This window comes from Eutrigla gurnardus (assembly GCF_963514095.1).
Source record: "Eutrigla gurnardus genome assembly, chromosome: 17".
Lineage (NCBI taxonomy): Eukaryota > Metazoa > Chordata > Actinopteri > Perciformes > Triglidae > Eutrigla > Eutrigla gurnardus.
In genome coordinates, this window is record NC_139928.1 from 12,860,651 (window position 1) to 12,885,380 (window position 24,730).

Here is a 24,730-nt window from a genome sequence, read left to right on the forward strand (position 1 = left end):
TGAATTTAAAAGCTTTGAGTGTGTGTGCAATGGTTTTACACCATACATACAGAGGAGCAGACCAACAGTGACATGTTGTTATATGGAAATGCCGTATTCTTGGACTCTGCAAACACGACAGTCTGATTAGGAATTAAGTTTCCCAAATACTTGAGGGCACAAAATCCATACTTGGATCGCCACTAACCTCTAAACAATTAATGTGTTATTTTTGAGATATCATGTAAGCAAAAAGACACACAAAAAAACGTGATACACAATAATATAGTATCTTTATTTAAGCTTATCTTATTTGAAACATTGAATACAGAAACAACAGAATGAGCTCCCGGAGCTGCTACAATTATCTGTCCTCTCTCTCTCTCTCTCTCTCTCTCTCTCTCTCTCTCTCTCTCTCTCTCTCTCTCTCTCTCTCTCTCTCTCTCTCTCTCTCTCATCTCTCACACACACACACACACACACACACACACGCGCGCACAGCTCGCTTCAGCTCTCATGATATCTACCCTGGGCTGCAGATGATGTCACGTCAAACACAATGATGATGTCAAATCATCGGATGGGTCTCCGTCTGATGAGGTCATTGCTTTTAGGACGTCAGAGTGTAAACAAACACATACGCGTGGACTACTTCAGACTACCACCTATAACTATGAAGGAACATGGAGGTCATAAATAACTAATCACCATGACTTCGCGAGTCGTGTTGAGTGTGAGTGTGTGTGTGTGTGTGTGTGTGTGTGTGTGTGCGTCTGCTGTAGATTTCCTGATCTGTTGGCAGGTTTAGCTCTCTACACCCATCAGTGACGATCTATGAAGGGTGCTCGTCCACTTTCAGTTGTTGTTGAGGACCCACCATGAGGCTGCGGAGGAGACGCAGAAGAAGAAAGACAAAAATGACTCCAACCAATGAGCTCGCTCTCCTCGGCGGCTGTGTGCATGTTGTGTGTTTGTGTGTCCATGTACTCTGTGACCAATTTATTCAGCTCTGCCCTCTGCGCTGCTTGTGGCTGCTTATGTGAAGAGGGTTGTGGCGCTTCGTGAGACAGAATTAAGATCAATTTGATGTAATAAGGAAGGAAAAATAACACAAACACAATTGCTTGGACGCATTTTCTGGTTTCAAGGAATGAAGCTTCAAACTCAAGCATCCACATCATACATTCTTTACCACATTTTCAATGTGAACTAATCAAAACTAAGATTTTAGAGAACTTTTGGGTATCTTTGCAAACTTCGGCATCGTGACTCAGATTTAAAACCCAGTCCTAAGGGTTTGAGGGTCATTTATGTCGGCAGGGTGTCTCTGCGATTGGTGATAGACGTACCAAAGGGCACCTGAGGCTGTAAAATGTACCCTTTAGAAGTGTAAGATCAGTGAGGTGAAAGTCATTGTGATCTTATTAGATGTGATAGGCTTGAGTGTGATGTGAGGGGAGCACCAGCAGGAGCTCGAATAAATGTTATCCTACCAGGAACCAGCATGGTGGTTATGCTCTCAGGAGTTTCCAGGAAGTCCACGTTCCCCCGCTGGAAGGTCTTACTGTAGTTAGTCTGCAGGTGACTGTGCAGAGGAAAATTCACTTATTGATGATGATGGATGAGGTGCCTTGGCTATGTGCTGTTAACAGCTGACTAATTAATACCCCTGAAACTCAAAAACCTGATGCATTTTGACCTCAGTTTCATTAATTCTCTGCCACCGCTTCATTCATTAAAGCCTCACTTTTAGTACATTGTCACTAAATGCCGTGTGAAGCAGACCTTCGCTGTGAGTTCAAGCTGAGCAGAAGAACACATCGTTTGGACATTTATCTGAACAGGCCACGGCGCATTAGTAATGAGGCATATGGCGCAGGCGAATACTTACTTCTTCCACACGTTGTTGTGCTCCCAGAATTCATAGAGAATGAAGCGTGATTCATTTGCCAGCCGCTGAACTGCGATGCTGCCAAATGCAAAAACAGGAGAGAGAGCACAAGTCATGCAATCACTAATTGGTGTGCTACATCATGTCCCTCAGCACAGCCTCTCCATCTGCATTGTTTTTCTACACTCGGACTGGGAGTATCAGTCAAATCATATTTTCTTCTTCTTGATGATTATTTGGTGTTGAGGCAGAGATTTAAGTCTCATTTTGATTTAGAGTATGTACATGTCATTTTTTCTAGACTAGACTTTCTAGACTTGCTTTTATTGTCATTGTTACAGGAACAACGAGATTATGTACAGCAGTCCCCAAAGTGCAGTTTCAAAATTTACATAACAACCTATACATAACTTTACAAATAAATATATATATAGCTGAAACAGACATGAGTTCATGGGAGAGTTTTTCCCCTCCTATGGTTTGAAATGGGGAAAAAGCATCTTCAGTTGTGACAGGAGAGCCAAAAGAATTACAGCCATTTCCCCCATGTTTCCATTTTCATGATTAATTCATAATCTCGTGAAGATTTCTGGGTGAGATTAGAACAGTAATGAACCATTTAGAGAGCATGCACTCCTTGCAGGTCCTTTATGTAATTCAAATTAAAAAAAGATGCCAAAAACTCTACAGCTACAGGAGATAATGTAATTCCATTGCAGATTACAGTCACAGGCAAAAATGTCATAAACTACTGTAATTTATGTTTAATTATTTTCCTGTTTTCCTATTTTGAAGCCTCTTGTGTCATGTGTTTGTTTTACTTCCTCTGTCTTTTTTCTGTGTATCACCTGTGTTGTATCTTCATCCTTGCTCCTTTACCTTTGTTTCTTCCACCAATCAGCTTTCAGCTTGCCCTCAGGTCTGCCCACCTGTGTCTTGTTGTCTGATTAGTCTCTTGTGTATTTAGTTTGTGTGTTTTCCTGCATCAGTGTCAGGTTGTCTGCCTAAGTCACTGATGTGCTGCCCTGCTAGTTAGTCCTTGTGGTTTATGCTGGTTTGTTTTTAGTTCAGTCTTTTTGGTTTTGCACACCCTTGACAACTGCAGTGAAACAATTCCTTAAGGATTACGGTTATATTGGTAGTCGAGGGACAGTCCTTCTACCTTTATTCTCAGAAATAATGCTAAACGATTCAAACACACATATAACAACGATTCAAACATACATATGACAACATCTCTATTTGAATTTTGTTAAACATCCAAAACGATTGTATAAGCAGAGCATGCAAACTATTGAATAAGTTAATTCTTGACTTTAGGATCAGTAGACTGTGCCTAATGGATGCTTTTTGTGTCGTATCCAAAAAGAATAATTCAACGGGGAAAAAAAGGAAGAAACCCCTGAACATGCAATATCTAGAGATAATATAACAACTAAATGTTAAATGTTATATTTCATATTCTGTGAGTTTTTACCTTTTCATTTGGATGTCTCTATTCCCATACAAACACAAATACATGTAGTAAACCTCTGATTCAAAGCGAACAAAGAGAATAGAAACTGACTGTAGACATCCAGTCTGGGCGCAGGCACACTCCATGTACTGTCTGAGAGCCAAACGAAACTCCTCCAGCTCCTCCTCCAACACCGAGAGCTGCCTCTGGACTATCAGGATGTGCTGTGAAGACAAAACACACACAGACGAACACACGTGTAAAGGCACGCAATGTGAGAAGGTCAGGATTTGCTTCTGGTGGAGATTGTGACAGAGCTGGAGGATGTTCAGAAATCTTCTGGCGGGGTTTCACATCTGCTCAGTGAGCTCACGGAAAACTGGCGACGGATGCAGAACTTTAAGGTGATGTTTATCCTCTTTTCTTACACTTAAAAAAATAAATAAAACGAAAGCACCTGAAAAAAAGCCGTGAACAGCAGGGAAGAAGAAAAGGAAAAACCTGCCATAATCATGATAACATAGATGCCAATCATTTCCTGTGGCCAATGAAGCATTGTTGACAGAGCAAGGTGGCTGATGGGAACAGGAAGTGAATGGTCTGCCCGTTGGGCTAAGGTGTGTGTGTTAATGATGTGTCTGTGTGTGACTGATTAAACGCCTTGGGATTTTCTCTCAGTGGCTAATTTAGGAGAAACACATTCACACACACACACACACACACACACACACACACACACACACACACACACACACACACACACACACGCACACGCACAGTCCTTCTCTCGGCAGCAGCTCATTTTATTCCCAGTGTCACACACTAATTACATATTGATTAATCCACACACTGAGGTGTCTGCATCACAAAATATGACAGTTAGATGCAATATTCATACGCATGGTTTCGATTGTGCTGCTGTGCTATGAAACCTCTGGTAAACATATTGTGATTGATTTTTTAAAATAAGGAGCATGCAACATTACTGATGTCATATGAACCTTTCTCTATTTTATAACATATCAAACTGAATCTCTTTTAGGCCGAGGCGAATCAAGAAATGATCAGATTCATCAAATAAATATTCGTAGTAGGGATTCTAGAAATGTAATATTTCACATCTGCTTCCATATAAGAAGATGCAGCGGTTTGTTTTAGAGTTGAATCTGAGGGCAGATTTTTAAATAAACATCTCTCGCTGTTTGTGTCTGAGGGGCACGCCACAAATCTGTTTTGCTCAAACATGCTAAACCTGCAGACTCTGTGCTTTAATTTAAATTAATTTTATTGGACTGAAATGTCCAAAAAAAATCTTGTGCCATTAAGTGAAATGTTGACATAAGAAAGGACAACTCCACATGGCCTTTCCCCCCCTTAATTTCCTTTTCGACTACTCAAATCAAGGGTATTAGAATATATTTTTCATACATTTTCCAAAATGTTACTATAACACTAGGTTCCTACTAGTAGAAACTGTGCAAGCAATCTTTTTTAAAAAAGAAAACTGCCCTCTACTATAAATGTTCTTCCTGCACTTCATGTGTCTGTTTGAGACACTCAAACTGAAGAGAAATCCTCCAGCGTGTGAGTGTTTGTGTTGGTCGGCTGTTTCCTCAGCTATAGAGACCCTTTCAGCCGTGAAACGAGTGATATGAGGCTCGGGCAGCAACAGTCTCCCTTTGCTTTGGCGTGCGGATGCTGAGGTTAAACAGCGAATGAAAACATGCACATAAACACCTGTGTAAGCCACTGTACACATGCAAAGGGGGACATTTGATTTGCCAGCATGTTTGCACACGCGGGTGGCTAAAACAAATATATATGTCCTGTTATTATAGTGTTACTGTAAATAAAGATTTTAGAAAACGCACACCTGCTGACCTCCAAATCTAATACGGAGAGCCTTTAAACAAAGATTAAAGATAAAGACAGTCGGTGCAAAGACGGGGATACGCTTCTGTCAAGTTACAACCCAGCTGTTGCTATGACAACCACTGAGTAGTTATCATCTGTGTGGCCTCCTTTTCATAAACAAGACAAACGGTTGAAAAGTGTATTGAAGTCAGAAAACGAACCGATTTGCTCTCCAAGACCTCCTCTTCAACCGGCTCCAGACGGATCTCCTGCACAACAGATACATAACATAGTTTAATAATTAAAACGCATATACTTCTGAATTTGCATAGTTTTTGCACAACAACCGGCAACTTGGAGAGAATTTGGAGTGAAGAAGTATAATTAACCTCCAATGTGCGTTTTATACTACTTTCCTCTTGGTAATCATCTCACATCCTCTCAGATTTATGTTTTAGTCCCTTGTGGAGACCCCGCCCCCTATGTTCTATATATTATTCTGCTATGTGTATGTGTTTGAATGTGGGAGGGTGTTGTTGGGTTGAGTTAATCTGTTGGTATCATTGTCTCTCCACAACTTGTGGTTAATCTGAGAAAGCCATTTTAAAGACCAAAATAAAAAAAAAAACAAAGAAGGAGTGGAGAGTATGGAAAAGGTTGGAAAAAAGGAGGTCACCTTTTTTTCTAGGCGGTCGATAAGCCTCTGCAGTCTGTTGACCTGGACCATCCACTGGCTGTCTTCATCATAAACACCTAGAGACGCAGACAGGATGAGTTTTGGACAGAAAGCGCCAACAACAAAGGTGAAGGGATGAAATACACCGACTCTATTTTTAACACATATTCCGTCATTGATTGTTCGATCTGAATACCTCTGACATGGTGACGGTGTCCCGGGAGCCATTTCAAGGTTTCCTTTTATGTCATGCAACGCACATACATGCCAATCAATAGAAAAGCTTTGAGGCTTGTGATCATAGTTTAGGGGCTCTGCAGCTGTGTCACAAATTCTAATGGACTACTGATTGTGCAAAAAGACGTTAAATACAGTATAATTATTACATGTATTACAAAAAATATATACAAAATGCACAATAAACAAAGTAAATGTCATATTTGACTGATAGCATTATTATTACATTTTCCATTTCTTATGACTATCATGCTAATATGATTATTGTGAAATCTTTTGACCACATTCATTGGGAAGTGAAAATCTCCCTATGTGGTCATTTCTGTATTCATTCAGGCTCATTCTTTTTCTCTATGCCCAATATTGAAGTAACATTATGCCCACTGTGAGCAGCCCTGCATGAGAGAGAGAGAGAGAGTGTGTGCTAGCGAACGACTCGAGGCATCACAAGTCAAACATGCGTCAACACACTGCAGGCTGGTGGCGCACTTTGTGCATCACAAACCAGGGAGCCCTCGGCTGATTATCTAACCGCATGTAGTTGCTGGTCAGTATGGACACGACCAGGGGAGTTTTTTTCAGTGATTCTCTTAATCGAAGCACAAGGTGATTTCAATCCTCCTCCTGAGCACCAGTTAACAGCTTTGGATTGACACACAGGAGCATATGAGAAGACAACTCTGCACCACAATCGCTCCCTGTCTCTCACATTTCACCCTCACACCTCCACGACCTCCACGACCTCCCCTCCCTCCTCCTGTGCTCGGCTCTCTGTCCTGTGGAGACACTCTGGTTGAGCAGCTATTTGACCGCTGACGGCTACAAGACAACATAACTAAGAGTGTATGAACCACAACAGGATCCACTGATTATTTAAGCAGTCTCTGCAGTAGATCATGTCACATAAACCCACCTGAATTAACGAGACTGAGGAGTGGGTTGTTGGGAGAGAGGCTGCTGTTCCTCTGAAGCCTGCGATTGGAGCGACGGCCCGACCACTGGATGGTCAAAATCTCTGGCTTCAGCGGACCCTGTCTGTAGTCGAAACAGAGAGATAGATATATGTATGTATTCTTTGAACGTTGTTGCAGTTGCATTATGATTAAAAGCTGGTATGATACATTAAATCACCTTTTTATTCTGTGGTTTTTGCGGTGCATATCACACACACACACACACACACACACACACACACACACACACACACACACACCATAACATGGGTTTTGACTTAGATTTGGGTTCCGCTGACTCCCAAAAATAAACATTAAATTTGACTTGTAATCTAAATAACTACATAATAGCACCTGAGGAGGAAGTACAATTTGAACAGTTTTTAAGGGACAACTTGTAATTTTCTTTCATTTTTGGTTTGCGATGTAAGATGGCACAAGGTGACCAAAACCGTCTCATGAATAGATCAGCTCAAGCCTGAAGTTGTCCGGGATTACGTTATATTCGTACGTTGTGTTGGTCTGACAGTGATGCTAATGCCTGTGACAAGGTACATGCAGCCGCAGGGTGACATCACCTAAGATTTATCTTCATGCTGTCAAGTTGTTCGGCCCCGTATTTTGAGAAGACCGCAGGGTGTCTGTGGTGGTGTGTGTGTGTGTGTGTTTGGGAGTTTTGTGCAAATGAAAGAGCAGAAAGAGTTATTTCTGATCATAATTTTTTTGTAAAGCTCTGTATCAAGCTTTCCACGTGTACGCAGTGTTCCTAAAGATCTCTGACAGTGTGTTTTCTAAAATGCTAAAATCTCAATCAGCTCACTCAGAATCATCTCCCTTTGTCGTTGCTTCATATGACACCACTCACTGTATAATAGATTTTAAATTCTGCCTCCTACATCTGGGAGGAACGCAGTGTGATTCATCTGCTAGTAAAATGTGTGTATGCTTGATGCATGGAGGAGAAGGAGGAACCGATGGTGGGTCCCTCTTGGTCCTCCAGTGAGTCAGACTGTGTCCTCGAAATGCAGCAACCTCAATGGCTAAACACTGTCTGGGATCAGTAATTAAACGAAGATCAGCTTATGCATCGTCATGGGTGAGTATGGGGAGGTCAAAGCAAACAGCCAAAAAGATCCAGGACATTTTTATCCATGTTTCATCTAATTCTGTTCCCACTCAGACTGTGTTTTTAAACCAGAAATGATGAAATAATGAAAAATTATGATGCAAATCAATGAGGCACCAAATAAAATGAATATTGGGCAAGTAACAACAAATGACCAAGAGAAGATTACTTTGGAAATGAATAGCACAACTTATGAATACCAAGCTCACAGTCAGCTCCGAGTCACACAAGCTCCAGTTGGTCCTCTTCACACATTAAAAAACTGACCACTGAAACCAATTTAAAGCCACGGGAGAAACAGCCCGATCCTCTAGACGGTTAGAAGAACAAGTGATAGCATGCAGAGGCATGGGGGAATTATTCAAGTGTGGCAGTTCAGAGACGGATGCTGGAGGAGAAGAAGCTGCTCGGGGGACGAGGGACAGTCACACTCTGACGTGGGAGGGGGATAGGCAGAAAGAAACCTTCAGAGGAGGCGAGGAGGGGAGAGGAAAGGAGAGAAGAGAAGAGTCAGATGTCAACTATGCAAGCCCGGCATTTTCTGCCTCTGAGAATAAGTGTAAAAAAAGGGACACAACAATCCTTTTAAACTGAACTGCAACAGACAGGTGAAGAAACGCATGAACGTCATCACTTGTATCGTGAATGTATATGAAACCTCATGCGCTTGTACGCTTGTGAGTCATCATCACTAATGAAATCTTAATGCGGAACGCAGACTGATGGAGTATTGCATGCAATGCACACACACACACACACACACACACACACACACACACACAGATCCCCCATAAGAATAATCATCTGTCCGCCCAACCAGTGGGTGAGCGTTCATTATCTGACAGTACATTAATAAACACGCATCATAACCACGTTAATGCAATTGTCGGAATGCCATGCAAACACCTTCCAGGTAAATCTCAGCACGTTCATTTAAATAGAGATAAAGCTGGATGGCATTCACCTCAGTTTCTTTCAGACTTTGGATCCACAGACAAACAGATGCTTTGCACATTTTGGGAGTGACAGTTAGCAGCTTCCAATTAAGAGTCACGTTAAACCTGCAGGTATTGATTATTTGATCACTCGGGGGCAGCACAACAAGCTGTAAACACAACATTTGTCATATTCAAGCACTGATTTTCACTTCCCTTGTAGCTCTGGTTTGGTCTCCGTCAACTCCCGAGGGAAATATGTGACACTTTAGTTGCTTGATGCTTCTTTACAAGCTAATTTCTAACATTGTCTGTTTGCTAACTGCCTGATGGGACTGGAAATGAGGCTGATGAGACTTGTGGGTTGAGGATAATAATTCTTTCTTGTTAAATATTCACCTCGGTTTTTCGTCGCTAAGAATATCACTTTTCATATAATAAAAGTTAATTCATCCATTCTTAATAGAAGCTATTAAAGCTCTACGTGAACAGCCTGTTTAAGGCGGGAAGGAGACTGTTGGGTATAAATCGTATACGAACCATTAATCCGGCAGAAAAGGGACGTAAAAGAGCTGAATCGATGTTTGTGTAGAAAGGGCTGGATTACAGGGAAGAGCAGGTTGTCTTCACAAATACAGAGTAGCAACATGTGTTGCTGTACAGCACCTTGGATGAAAGCATCATTTAAATCTCAAATGTGGGAGGTAAATCAGCATGCGTGGTTTGGACGAAATTGTCACACTAGATGTGATAACTGTAATTATAGGTGCCACTGTACAATACAATTTGTCCGCGTTTTAAGGACTAATTGTATGCATGCGTGAGGTTCCTTCTTACTTCTCCTGGCGAGTCTGCTCGGCTGTGGTTTCCATGGCGCACTCGAGAGAGCTCTGAAGAGAATGAAGCTGATTGGTCGTCTCCTTCAGCAAGAAGCGGGTCACAAACTGCTCCAGGTGGGTGGACTCCTGATAGTCCTGTCAATCAGGAGGAAGACGGTGGGGGAGTTAGAGTAGGAGGAATGATAAGAAGAGAGGGAGGACAGAACGAGGAGAGCGGGGACAAGTTTCACACGTCAGTCAAGAGTCGCTCAATGTCCAGACTTCCTCTGCTAATTAAAAGACGCCAACATGATCATTAATTTAGAAAAGATTACGGAAGAGAAGGCGAAGAAGAGAAGAAGAGCATGAACACCCGGGGTCTTCACTCTCTACATCTCTTATCTGCTGAAACCTGCCTCGGGTGTTCATCATCTTAAATGGATGATGAGAAGAGAACAACATGATGCAAGTTAAATGGGGGAAGAAAATAAGAAATAACACGATATATTATGCATGCAAGGGGGAGCTTTAAATGAGAACATTATGTTAACAGGTAAAAAGGGAGTGTGAGTGTCTCTGGTATCCATTAATTTCACTCCAGACACACTTATAACTAATTTAAGACGTTAAGGAACTCATTAAATATTTAAACACTCATTTAAGCTTTAAATTACATTTAAAATCATTTTATTTTTGTCTGGTTCATTGTCAACATTTTAATATATTTATAAAATACAAATATTTAGCACCGCCATCATCGGCACCTTCTGCCCACGTCCGGTCTCAGAATATGGCAAATACATTATTTCATCCCTTTCTTACCGTGAAAAGGAAAACGCATGCATTTAAATGTCATGATGCAATAATTGAAGGATAAACAATTCACTTTGTTTTTCAACTAAAAATCCAATGAGTTTCAATGACACTTGTGGCCTTAAATAATTGATTTTTGTGTTGTTATTCATGTGAAAAAGCATAACTATACCAGGGCTTTATTGTCATGAGTCACACGTTCTGGTTGATTATAATGACTGACCTGCAATAGAAATCACCTATAATGAATCATTTCCTCCACACTATTTCAGACAGAGGCACAGTGTGTCATTCTGGAGTTGCGTCATCTGTAATGCCTGGACCTGAGCCGGTGTTTTGGATCTAATCAAAGGAGAGTGAATGACAGTTTGCTGTCTGCGAACCACTGTTTGTACTCTCGACTAACAATGTGGGGTTTGAAGAGAAACTCAAGTTACATTAGAGACTAATGCAGGAATGTGTGTGTGTGTGTGTGTGACAGAAAGAGAAAGAGGGTGAAAGACAGGAAATAAATATGATGTTTTTTTAGCAATGAAGATGACTTGGATGGATTTATAAATCATCATAAAATTGATTTATTTCTCAAACAGTGGAAGTACACAGACACACATCCTAATATGTTGAGTCGTTCCGTGAGAGAGCTGAATTCTTCTCCGGAATACAGAGCAGATCATTAGACTCAGCCTTTTCCCATTGGTCCTATCTAACAGCACATCATACCAAAGATTGAACAGCTCGTTCTAAAGTGTCAGAATTAACGACTTCTTTCACAAGAACACAAATACTCAAAATCTCTGGTTTCTGCTGCATTGCATTTAAAAATACAGAACTGCTATAAGTCCTGGCTATTGTCTGATCCCCTGACATTCTGACTATAAGCACACACACGTGCACACACACGTGCACACACACGTGCACATTCACTCAGTGAGAGTTGGTCACGACAAAACTGGTAAAGGTCAGTCTCCTGTCTACCATCTGAGCATGGATTGCCTCCTGTGATCTGTACCTTTGTATGTGAGTGTGTGTGTCCACCTCATCAATCTGCGCTCATTTTAAACAGCTTAAGGTCTGCCAATCCCCCCCCCCCCTCTTCTTTTGCCTTTCTATTGATCTTTCATTTTCAGTTGTACAAAAGGTCAAATGGGTTCTTTGTTGAAGGCGGTGCACTGCTGCTAAAACTCATATCAGCCATATAGAGGCAGGACTATAACACCCACCCTGCCATGCAATCATACCTCGCCCTTTGCAAAAATGGCTTTACTTCAGAACTTATAAATTCCTGAGTGCAAAAATCATCATCAAATAATGTAAAAAACAAGCTGATTGAAAAGTGAATGCTTTCTTACGGATCACCCTACATTGCAAATAACAAAATAAGTGGGATTGAGTTGCTCCAGCTATTAATAAATGAATTACTTAGTTTGTTCGTAAATTCTTCCCTCCATTCTTAGAAATTACAGGCTATTTTAAAACTAGATTATATTATGTTATTATTATTATGTGATATATATGATATTTGCTATATCAGGTTGCACGGTCCTTAAAACTAACGGATTTTGACCAGGTGAAATAAGTTAAAAACACAACATTGTCATATTATCACCTTTTAAGTTAAGTAGTCCATAGTGCCCGTTCAGGGCGAGGCTGTTCCGAGCTATTGCTTGTTTCCGCAAAGTTTATTAATATTGTCGCGTCTCCATATTGCACCAACTTTGAAATGGCACGTCCTTGGGACACCGGTGAAGAAGTTCTGATAGTATGCAAAGGACCTCATGCAGACAGACAGACAGACAGACAGACAGACAGACAGACAGCTCAATAGTTCGATGTTGTCAGGCAGGTGAGTGTGAGGTTAAAGGCGAAGGACCCAAAGGCAGTTAGTCAACACTGATATGAACTATGATTCGAAAACAAAGAAACTCCAACTATCTGACCAGTTGAGTGACAGCATCTGGAATAAAAGGAAAGCCTGGAGGCCTCTAATGTACAGATTACAAATAACACTGAAGGGGTCTGAGAAAGTGGAAATGTAAGGGACAGAGAGGCAGAATGAGGAATCCATACAGCTGGGGCCGACATTGTGACAGATACGTGCTTATTTACACATTATCACTGATTTAATAACTTCAATATTTAACTCCACTGGAAAATATCATATTTGCTTTGCTTGTTTTGCGATTTGTAATTCAAAGGGTATTTTGTCTATTTCTGTGTAACAATCTTTAAAAATCCGCCTGTTCTCATCACTAAACAGCATTTCGAGTGTCAGATCAGATGTGTTGACAACATCACTTTAGTATTACAAGATTTTTAGAAACACCTATCTAATCTCTCCATAAGAGGGAGGTTGGTATGGGAAGCCTGAATAGCGTTGGCAGGAATATCTCTGTAAATAAAAGAATCCCCGAGTGTCTCAGCACAGAAACGTATAAACATGCCTGGCTTTGATTTGGACACACTTGTTTCAGCTCCCCCGCATATGTGCACGGATGTTTGATGACACAAAAGCACGCACACGATCAAGCAGATGAGCCCGTGCATACATAACCTCACACAAATACACATTCGTAATCTTCTTATGCAAAAAAAAAAAAAAGTGGAACATGCAGCCAGCCCCCCTCTCACACATCCACAGCCAGAGACCACCCACTCAAACACACATACAGTTCAAGAGAGACAGCCACGTTCGTCAGCTCGTCAAACGATCATTTTTTAAATCTCTTTTATGGTTTATGACACATTTAAGGGTCATAGAAATAATCGGTGGCATCACAAACGCTTTGTAGAAGGGAAAACTATGAGTTGGGCTTCAGGGAGTAAACGCCAGGATCAGTGTGTTCACAATAGAGTGTTGTAATTTCATTTCAAAGTTATTGCCTTGGTCAATAACTCCCCAATCACGTCTATTTTGTGCAGAGTCATTTGTTTTAATTTCAACTCAAATATCCATTTCAAACTGTATCTGCGAGGGGAAAAGAGTGGAGACTGTTGTGTCATATTTTTCCACCCTTTTTAAAACATTTTTGGAAGAAAAAATACATTTCTCTCTAAGTGAAAAGTTTATTCTAAAGATCATAATTGGTTCCTTCTAGCAGCAGCATGTTCAAATAAAGTATTATTTGATTTTTCTGAAAAATCTTTTTTTCCCTGTTCATTAAGTGTCCAAACATTTACCAAATCCCCAAATCTGTATCATGCTGCATGCTTGTGCCACCACAGTTTTTCGGCGTTGAAGTTGGATGTCATCGTGTGTCACCTCCCTCCGTGCTAATAAGGAACCACCGGCACCAGCAGTGAACGGGTCGACTCCCACTCTCTGTTTCCAAAGCAGCCAGAATGAGACGCGCCTGCTTCGCTGCAGATCTGAAGGGTGATCTCAGCTTCACAGCGTGTGTCATATATGCCAGATGAGACAGAGAAGGAGAGGGTGGGAGAAGGAACAAGAAGCTCTCCCTGCAGATCTCATGTTCCTCATCCTAACATCATTTCTCTTCATCATTTGTCCCTTCAGTCCTCGTTTTCTCTTCTGTCATCTCAGATAATTTACATTAATCTCTGTCTGTTTTCCCTCTCCGATAATCTAAAGCTTCTGCCACGGCTCTACTGTAAGAATGAGAGGACATGAAGCTTTTTCTAAACATGATCAAAAGCAGCGTTTGTTTGGTTCGTAGCCAAAAATTTCATTTCTTGTCCATGTTGGCTACGAGTACAAAAGGAATCATAACTTGCTTTGTTCCAGGGTTTAATTAGTAGCATGAAAAAGTCCTGGCTCCTCCTTTTTGGCTCTGTAATGGAAATCTAAGCTAATGGGAGATCTGAGCAAGCCAGTCGGGCAGCAGAGGAGCATGCTGGGAGAGATTTGCAGTGTGGAGATCAGGACATCAAACATCTCTTATTATTATCATTATATGCGCTGCGAAGGAAAACAAACAGCATATTTATATGCTAAACATTAAATTGGAGTCAGGATCTTCATCATAAATCCATTTTGAAATAAAGAAATTTAATCATTGAATTGAAAAGGTTTGACAGCATCAAAGTCAATTCTAACAGCAGCCTCAAGTTCTACAAAATAACGACTGGATCACGACGTCTTCGGAGCAACAGGTGTTTCACGGTCAACCACAACAAATTCAGCTGAGAGTCACCAGTTAACGCGGTCACACAACTCAACAGTGCATGCCTGGAAGACACCCAAATACAGATACGAATGCAGATATTAAATATGACATACAGTAGCTAGTGTTTTTGTTGAGAATAGCAGGCTCATCTTGCCAATTATGTTTTTTCCGATCTTACCTTCTTTGTTTTATCCATTGCCTTCAGTATGGACATATTCAGGTCTTCCAAGGCGCCGAGGACATTCTCATATTCACCGAGATGCTGAGAGAAATACTCTTCATGGCAGAAAGACAACAAAAAAGAAAGTTTATTGAGTTAAAGACAGCGCTGGAGGTGTTCTGTTAAAGCAGCACTGTGTGAGACCTCATGTTACACAGCCCGGGGTGGTTTGGTCATATAACATGCGACCAAATCTGACATGGTTCTTTCTTTATGCTGCCTACGGGGATCCCTAACAGCGAGGTCAAGCAAGATAAAGACAGAGCAGTACAGATTTGAGATAAAGAATCCACTTACCACAGAGTTCATCGGTGTCCACATTGCTGCAAAACAAGAGACATTTAAATGAAAAGAAATCCTTAAAAAACAAAAGTTTCCAGGGTTAATGGATGTGACAGATTCATCATTTATCTCTGGACAGACTATGATTTGATGAATGATAAATAATAATTGAATAATTTAGTTGCTATTTCCCCCTAGAAGTGTGTAGAAATCAACTGTCAAGGCAGTGAATCCCTCACAGGAAAGCGGCTGTTTGTGATACATGTCAATGCATGAGAAATAAGGAGAAGAAGTGGAAAGTGTGCCATTGAATCCACTGTCCAGCTTACTTCAATAGACATTTGACTCCTTGTTACAAATGAAGGAGGCTGGGGAATTACACAGGTTTTTAACTCTGTTCCACACAAGCTGTAGCTCTCGTTCACAGGGGAGAAGGCCATGAAGCCATCGATCAGTCCGAACAGGAGAAAACACTTAGAGCCACAGAGGACGGAGGAGGTAAACCAGAGGTTACTAAACGGAGTAACTCACTGAAAGGTCTCACTTGTGTGGCTTGAGACTTGGACCAGCACACAAGTGAAGCACTTTATACTGAATACTGTATTATAAAGATGATCAGAAACATTATTTATAATGTATAAGGAATTATATAAAGATTCTCACGTTAGTCCTCCTGTGTAACTCCAACTACAACGTATTCATGTACAAATTAATCTGTGCTTTTGGAAAATGTGAAGTATTGAATAATCTTTGGTTGTTCAACTCAACCTGAGCATCCTCGCCAGCCTGTCACGCAGACCTCACGGCTTAGTGACTCATACTTTAATTATTACAGGATTCAATTTTGAGGCATCCAAAGACTTCATAACAACTGTGCCATCTGTGAAATGAACACAGAGGGAGGCACACGTTTGTTTTTGGTTTAACACAGAGTCCATTGAGGTTGTCTGTGATTCAGGATAGTGATGGTGACTACGATGATGATGTCGGCTGAAGGTCCAAATAATATACTATTTGTTTGTCCTTCTATTTATGCCTTTGGCGTATACATTAGGCTTTCAAGTAACTATAATGTGAACTCATTCACGTCATTATTACTCCAGGAGTGTGATGACATAGAGATCAATGGTGGGAAAGGTTGATGTGTCAAACAAACACAGGACTTTCAACCAGGATACCGGTGTTGGAGACCCGTGTTCATGTCCCAAAGTTAGGTTGGTGATGTTTGTCACTGGTTTGCATTGTTATTTATAAGTCAAGTTGAAAATATTGTCATATTGTGCACATATTTGAAAATATTTAAAAGAAAATTACAAAAACAATACATTTCTTCGTATTTTTATTTAGCAAAATCTGTCTTCACTCCAAACAACTTCATTTAAGCCCCTCCTGTACACTGCTCAAATATGTATCACAGCGTATATTCTATCAGTGTTTCCACTTGTTCTCTTTTACACAATCTGCTCTCCACACGTGCTGTAAACGAGTGTGTGTGTGATTGATTTGATTGATGTCCCTGCGTTAAAGTTGACACACACACACACACACACACACACACACACACACACACACACACACACACACACACACACACAGACACACACACACACACACACACACACACACACACACACACACACACACACACACACACACACACACACACACACACACGTATCTTTATTGAATGGTAAACAGTTTTCAGCAGCTCAGTTTCAATTCCAACAGTTCAATGAAATGAAATCAGCGTTGACATAGAGGCCTGATATCTTATTAGCGGAGATGTATGATCTTTTTTGACTCCCAGGTAAGGTCACTGATCTGTGGACACGGGTTAAAGATTAGACCAAACAAAACACTTGAACAGACAGCTTATCTGGACAAATCATCATTTTAAAAGTGAGTATTTTTCTGTCTTCAGTTTGAGAATGGATTTAGGTCTGCTCATGCTCCTTGTTCACCTCACCTGTTCCCACTTTCGCTCATCAGCCCTGCAGCCACCTGACTAAATCATTTTGAATTCCACATAATTTCTTTTAATACAAGCAGCCCACTGGTCAGGAAAAGCACAGCAAAATGAAGAACGGATGCCTGCCTGTTGAAAGATAAAAATAATAGTTAATTAAAGACAACAAACTGCATTAGGAAAAACTATAAATGTGTTTTTTTTAATAATTACAATTAGAAATGTGCCATCAGGCTATAATAAACAGAGAAATCCTTGGTAAAGAAAATGTCTGAATGAATGCTGAAAACTGATAACAGCATTGCCTGGAGCTATTGAAATAAATAAAGACTTCAAACTTTGATTAAGTATGAAGACAGACAGGAGTAGAAGCGCTGCTGGGTATATGTGATGATTGCATACATTTTAAATAAACATCTTACCTTTGTTGCACTTGCAGAAGCAGGTTGTGAGTAATTGAGGGAGAGGAAATGCTGTCTTTATAAACCTTCTTCAGCTGCTGTGGCTCAATGCGTTTCATTATCTGGTTGCAAAACACTTTAATTACACCAGTGAAGGATGTAAAGAGATCGACACACTGCCTCGAGTAAATGTACCATCATCTTGATATTATGACTCATCGGCAGCCGACGATGAATGTAGAAGAGACTGACTGACTCCACTCCACTCTATAAACATTAACTTCATAATAAAACGTATATTTCTGCATCCGGGTTTGAGTTATACACAGACTCTCATAGACATGATGTATTTCCTAAAAAATAACTCAGATAATCTTTAAAAAAAAAAAGCAGTGGGATGCATTATGGGAAATATAGGATGTTTTTGGGGATGTTTTCTGGAAACATCAACAAACATTTCAAAACTTGTGAACTTGTTGTTTTCTGAAGATAAGTAGTTCATTCATAGATTATTTTGTATATATGTATACACACACACACACACACACACACACACACACACACACACACACACACACACACACACACACACACACACACACACATATATATAACATTGAAGGGATGCTGATATAGTTTTTCACTTCTCTGATTGTCTAGAATTCCTGTTTGCATGAATTATTGAGACTGAAAATATATTAATATTTGATAGATTGATGAAAAATGTGACCTTATGAAAGAAGACAATTATAAATATCAGTTTTAGGAAGGGGACATTTGTGTCCTCCTATATTCAAAGTTTACATTCCTTCTTGGATGTGTGAGTCTGCTGGGTTTTCACAAGAAAGTCAGATGTAAATCAATGGAACATAAGTTAAAACAAAGATACTCTACACTTCAGTCCCATTATTTCCAAACAGCATCGTCACCTCTCCTCCATCATACACATGTCAATTCTATCCTCCGTGGTATAAAATAATACAAACAATGAGAGCAATTGAATTGACTTACTCTGTGTTGTGAGTGTCAATTGTGTGGAAGAGCTCCTTCAATTCCTCAGCTGTCAAGACTCCATCGGAGAAGTAGGCTTTGAATTCGTCGAAGGAAAGCTTTCCGTCATCTGGGGACAGAGCAAAGAGGCAGTTGAGATGGCCATTTTATAAAAGATTCCTTATATAAAACAACAGCTTATTTTGGTTTGTGTCTAGGTGTTTTGGACATAAGAATCTGTGATGAAATATAACATGGAGGTAATAAGATTTGATGGGGGTCTGTAGTACAGATTTAATTCCTCATCATTCTCTGAGGAAATTATTGTAATACTCTTTAATTAAGAATTTAAGTCCACCTCCTGAGCTGATGGAGCTGAGGGTGACTAGAGTATGTTATAAACTACAGGGGCTGAATCAGCAAAAGATGGCATCAAGTGTACAGATCAAAATTCCTTTCCAGTGGAAATAGAAGTAATAAAACTAAACCAAATTCAAAATGAGAAGCCCCAAACGTTATATCCTGCAGCAAAATGAATAATCAACCAAAGACTACATATTTTTGGCTGATATTCAAATGTTCACTGCTGACCTGCTGCCCTAGAGGTGATGTTCAACATGTTTTCATGTCACTATGTGAGTAAGAGAGACGCACAAAGGCAAACGTGCATAAATCAAGCACACACTGACTCATCTTGGAACGGACCTGACATATAATCGGTGTTGCGCTAAAAACAAACGTGTGTGATGACTTCTTACTTTTCTGCGTGACATGACCTCAAGTCATTCACTGAGCGGGACGGACGCTTAAGGGAATAATGAAGCATATCATGCCCTAATTAATTCTGATTATCTGTTTCTTTTGCTGAATCATTCTTGATGATATGCGGTGTCCCTAAATGTCATATGAAACCAGATTTCACTTTGTTCCTTAACTAAAAACACTTGATTTAATATGGTTTTGCCGTGTGGTTATATATTGTCACACATGTACTTTATTTTGATAGCAGCTCCTTTAATCAAATAAGCACATTGTTGGTTGTTGGTTGGTTTTCATTTTTAAAAAAAACCTGCAACAGAGCGTACTTAATGTCCCAAACACAAACTTGTGTGTGTAAACATTAACCCAGACGAAGAGGCCCAGAGGCATCTTGTCTCCTTAGAATAAGTTTAATTGCTTTGGTATTATAGCATTTATTAAAATCTTAATATTTAAAAAATATATAAATATATCTTAAAATCTTAAAATGAAATCAAGAAATTAATTGAGACTGATATCCTGTGAAACTTGACTAAGACTGCAGTAAAAAGCAGTCCTCTCTGTATAATTTTGTTTTAGTATCAGATTAACTAGCAGCAAGGTCATTTTTGTAAAAAGCCACACTAAGCTTTGATGCTGCAGTAGTAAAGTGTGAAAATGGCCGGTTTGTAGTTCCATTATGGCTACATAAGAAAAATACAAACAAAAAAATAGTTGATTTCCTCTCTATATGAAGACTAACGGTTGTTTGTAAACTACTACTATATTACAGTATGCAATCACTGGACACTATGCCAGTATAGATTACCACAATCCAATGTGGTATTGACGTTAGCATTGATAACAGTGATGTACAGCTCTGTAACGTGAATAATTAGAATCTTTTTAGAACAGAAGCCTAAGCTGAACAGCCTATCAGACTGACATGGCTGAATAAATCAGAACCAATAGATTAAAATGCGGGGCCATTCTAAGTTTTCCTGGATTCAGACTCCTGCTGTCTCCCTAGTAAACAACAAACGGTGAATCATACGTTTATACTGCATATTATGATAATGCTGCTCAACATGGTGAAGATGAAACAATAGCCTAATCTTTTCTTTCTTTTTTTTAACATTTTTCTTCATCAATGCTCCACTGAACTCAGTGGGCACGGTCAGCTTCCTGTTTCCATGGAAACTGAAAGAGTATCAGCAGAGAGTCATGATCAGAATTTCATTGAGAAAGTAGGTTTTCACAAACGAGAAAGAAAAGGTTGAAGTAATGCCAAAGGCAGAGGAGTATGTGTGTGTGTGTGTGTGTGTGTGTGTGTGTGTGTGTGTGTGTGTGTGAGTCCAGAGGGAGCTTTTGGTGCAATGTTTACCGTTTTTATCAGCTCTCCGTAAAATCTGCAAAGAGAACGGGAAAAAAGAGGGACGTCAAAAAAGTTTCATATCATCAACGTTAAAATAAGTGTGTGTGTGTGTGTGTGGGGGGGGGGGGGGGGGGGGGGAGTCATTGATCACACTCTCAAAAGCAGTCATTAAATTATTGATAGTGCTGTCCTAGAGTCCAGAGGAGATGAAAGGCGGAGTGGCATTGACCACATCTGCTTTGAAAGGCTCGAACCACCTCGAAATAGCATAACCCACTTTCTCTTCTTGGCTTGTACTTGAATTTGAACGTCATTTGTTCTAATTTTCAGTTTATCCGTATTTGTCACCTCTTCTCCGGGCCCCAACCTATTAACTCCATCTGTCTCCATCTCAGTTCTATTACTCATTTCTACTTTTACCCGCAGGTCAACAAATATTACATATACAAATACACAAGAGGAAAAACACAAAGTTAAAACAATCAAGCATCACTCCTCCATGCCTTCATAAGCAATTAATAAAGACAGTGTTCCGTCAAAAATGCCAAACATTAGATAGTTGAAATGTGACAATTTGCTGAACAAATATTTGTTTGGCTTTTGGGCTTTTGGTCAGACAAAATAGGACAATAAATGACATCAAGTTGTGCTTTAAGGCATTGTAACATAGCAATGTTTCATGGTTTCCAGTATTTCATAGACCAAACAATGAGTCGCCAGATCGATCAATAATGAAAATAATTGTTCGTCATGGCTTTATTTTTATTTGCTTTCCAATCTCTAACACAATTGCTCCTTCTGTTCTCATAAACCCATATGTGACATTCATGCTCATTGAAAATGAAGTCAAATTGTGGGCTGATTGGGTTCGGTCATTCAGGTACCAGCTCATCATAACCTGGCTGTGTCAAATCATCTAATTTTATGGATTTCCACCTTCAATATCTCTTGGTTCCCATGTGTGCTTCCCCCCCTGTCTTTGTCACTGAAGACAGCCAACAGGTTCATGGTAAATCACAAGCGAATGAAAGAGTGGAGGAATGAGGAGGAATGTTGTATAATCAGAGGCAGAATACGACGCTGTGATACAAGGGAAGGAGATCATTAGTTGTACTGATATTAAGATGTGATTTAAATATTTAAGTCATCACCGTCTGAGGTACACATTAATTTCATAAAACACACATTTAGATTCAAAAAGTTCCGAATATCAATATTACGTTTTGTCTAATTGACCTGGATTTGTCAGCATAAGTAACACCCTGACTTTTACCAAACCAAGTAGACTTCTCACATTTCTAACTTGGTATTTGATTTTGAACACTGACATGAAAATGGATCGCTAGCCAATGAGATCCTGACATCACGAAGCTAAATTAAAGGTCACCCGTGTCAAATGAATGCATAAACAAGGAACCCCTGTGTATCAGGCATGCATTAGGGGAATCTGTATATTTAAACAGATAACTATTAAAGTCACTGAAACATAGGATTGAAAAGTAAAATGCATATTTTTCTTCAAATGCAAAATATTAATAATAATAATAATAATAATAATAATAATAATAATAATAATAATAATAATAATAATAATAATACATTTGGGAAGCATGACAGTTGTTTTCCTTCATCTGCTACTTTAGGATATAGATTGTTATGTAGATAATTTGAAAAATTACAATATAGTCCAGAATTTTGCTTAAGTTTCTCCATAACAGTGAAGAAAAAAAATATGCATTTTTGAACAATACACATTGATTGAAAAACATTGTACAGTACTTACATCTATGAAAATCGACATTCCCTTTTTAAGCTCCATTTGAGATCTGGACTCCTCAGGCACAGACTGAACCTCCTCTAAACAATCCATCATTCAAAATGTGGCTTCACTTGTCAACTGCGGGGGAATGTGTCCGCTTGAACCTCTTATCTGATCAAAGCCAATGGTCAAAAAGAGCGACTGCCTACGGTGGTCAAGACAGCCACAATAATATGCACCGTTTCCGGATTAACGTTTCACAATTCAACTGTTGCTTCACAGAATAAACCTACCATAATAATAAAACAGTATATTTGTTTCTGCCTTTCATTCGCTCCACACGTTGTTGTTTTGCTCAAACATGGCCTCAATTATTCCGTGGATGTTTTGTGGATATTATTTGTATCACACACCGACACTTTTCCCGAATTGACATGCTTTTATTTTGAAAGCCAAAACCACCACACTTCCTGTCACGTATTGGCTGTCCCCGTCAGTCGCCTCAGCCGCTTCTATACGAATCCAAACCTGCATCTCCGTTGGAGCAAGCAAAGTGTCGATCAAATGCGAATTCTGTTTTGCACTTTAATATCGTGTTGCATCGGATATTTAACTTCCACTGAAAGATCACTGAAAAGTAGCCTCTCTACTGAGACAGATAACTTCACTGGTATTTATATGTACAACACAGAAGCAGAACAAATAGTACATTATGTACACAGAATTCAAAAAGATAGAAGCTTTTGTTAAAAGACACAAAGGCCAGACATAAGGTGAGTGACACAAAACACAAACAAATATCTTAACGTGAAATGGTTTGACCTCAGATGTAATATAACCAATATAATCTACTGATGAAGTGGATGAGATTGAAGTGTTAAATGTTCCCACATAAATACAGAATAATCCAACTCATAAATAAACCCTGCAAGGTCCTTGGAATAGTTATAAAACAGTGTAACAGTTCCATCTAGTGGAACGCTAGGCTACAACACAGCACAGCGGTCAATCTCACCATAAAGACAGACTATACCTGACCATTTGTGAGGCTGAAGCATAAAATGTCATCGGCGTCTACATATGAATTCAAAATGAAAGCCTTTGAGAGAGTGGAAGGAACGCAAAGTTTTTTGAGTACTACAAAAACGTTCTTTACCCACAGCTGGGGGAGCCAGGGTGAGTGGTGGTAGATGCATGAATGCACATATTGTCTGCTTCACTCCCCTCATTATGAATTTATGCTGAGCATGTCAGGGAGCAGGGAGATTCCCCTCAGGCTACTATAGTATACGGCTCTCAGAAATATAGGAGAATATCAACTCTGTTGCAAACTAGAAATTATTTTATAATAAAAAATGTATGAATTAAATATTGTGAGTGTGATATGATTTCAAGAGACGATTCTTTCCCATAGAACTTATTACTTACATTACTTATTGCCAATGTTGATTGCTCAGTTATACTGTAGCTTTTAAGTAGCCTGCAATTTTGAGGTGATTGCACTTAACGTTGCATTTCCATTTTATACTACTTTTACTTATACTTTACAATATTTAAGATGAATATGGTAATTTACTAATTTATTTGATGACTATGGTTTAGCAGATTAACATTTGACAGCCTGACCTGTCAAGGCCGTACCCTGCCTCTTACCATTGACAGCCGAGATCTTCCTACCTCTTCTTTATCATACCTTTATAGAGTAGTAAAACTATGAATTATCAGCATAAACATATACCCTTCCCAACAGTTGAAGTAAATATGTTACCCATAATTCCTCAAGTTGGCTACTGCATTTACACATTTTAGTTACTTTTTATCTAATTTTAGTTAATTGTACTTTCCCGACATTTATCTCACAAGTTGCACAGCAGATCAAGATTGTTCAAACAAAACACATGATAAATGTATTAATTATGATGCTTTGTTACAGCATAAATGATAAGAGCACCACTTTTGCAAGCTACACCAAAATGCATGTTAATGGCTATGTGTATGAATTATAGTTCTATATTGTGGTGTTGTTACTTTTATAAATAAGTAAAAACCGCTGTCTCCTAATTAACTGCCTCTCTTTCTAGAAGTGGTTCGATTTTAATGCCCTATTAATTAAGTACTCTAATCTAAGTAATTGAGG

At 39.5% G+C, this 24,730-nt stretch overlaps 1 protein-coding gene across 1 annotated transcript; it reads right to left on the reverse strand.

Annotated features, from left to right (window-relative positions):
• Positions 1-447: 447 nt before the first annotated feature.
• Positions 448-22,755, reverse strand: necab1 (N-terminal EF-hand calcium binding protein 1). The gene is made up of 13 exons (XM_084033070.1): positions 22,618-22,755; positions 20,844-20,868; positions 18,743-18,851; positions 15,380-15,405; positions 15,041-15,138; positions 9,945-10,081; positions 7,007-7,128; positions 5,857-5,933; positions 5,402-5,449; positions 3,438-3,550; positions 1,871-1,948; positions 1,473-1,564; positions 448-863 (listed from the first exon to the last, which is right to left on the reverse strand). The coding sequence occupies exons 1-13, from the start codon at positions 22,705-22,707 to the stop codon at positions 835-837; spliced, it is 1,044 nt and encodes a 347-aa protein (XP_083889196.1). The 5' UTR covers positions 22,708-22,755; the 3' UTR covers positions 448-834.
• Positions 22,756-24,730: the final 1,975 nt, after the last annotated feature.

Excerpts from the sequence above, each read along its gene's own strand:
- necab1 (XM_084033070.1), bottom strand. The coding sequence starts at position 22,707 with ATGATGGATTGTTTAGAGGAGGTTCAGTCTGTGCCTGAGGAGTCCAGA. Across the intron at positions 15,406-18,742 it reads ATTGACACTCACAACACAGA|CAATGTGGACACCGATGAAC; the intron begins GTAAGTCAATTC and ends CTTGTTTTGCAG. Across the intron at positions 15,139-15,379 it reads GGACACCGATGAACTCTGTG|AGTATTTCTCTCAGCATCTC; the intron begins GTAAGTGGATTC and ends TCTGCCATGAAG.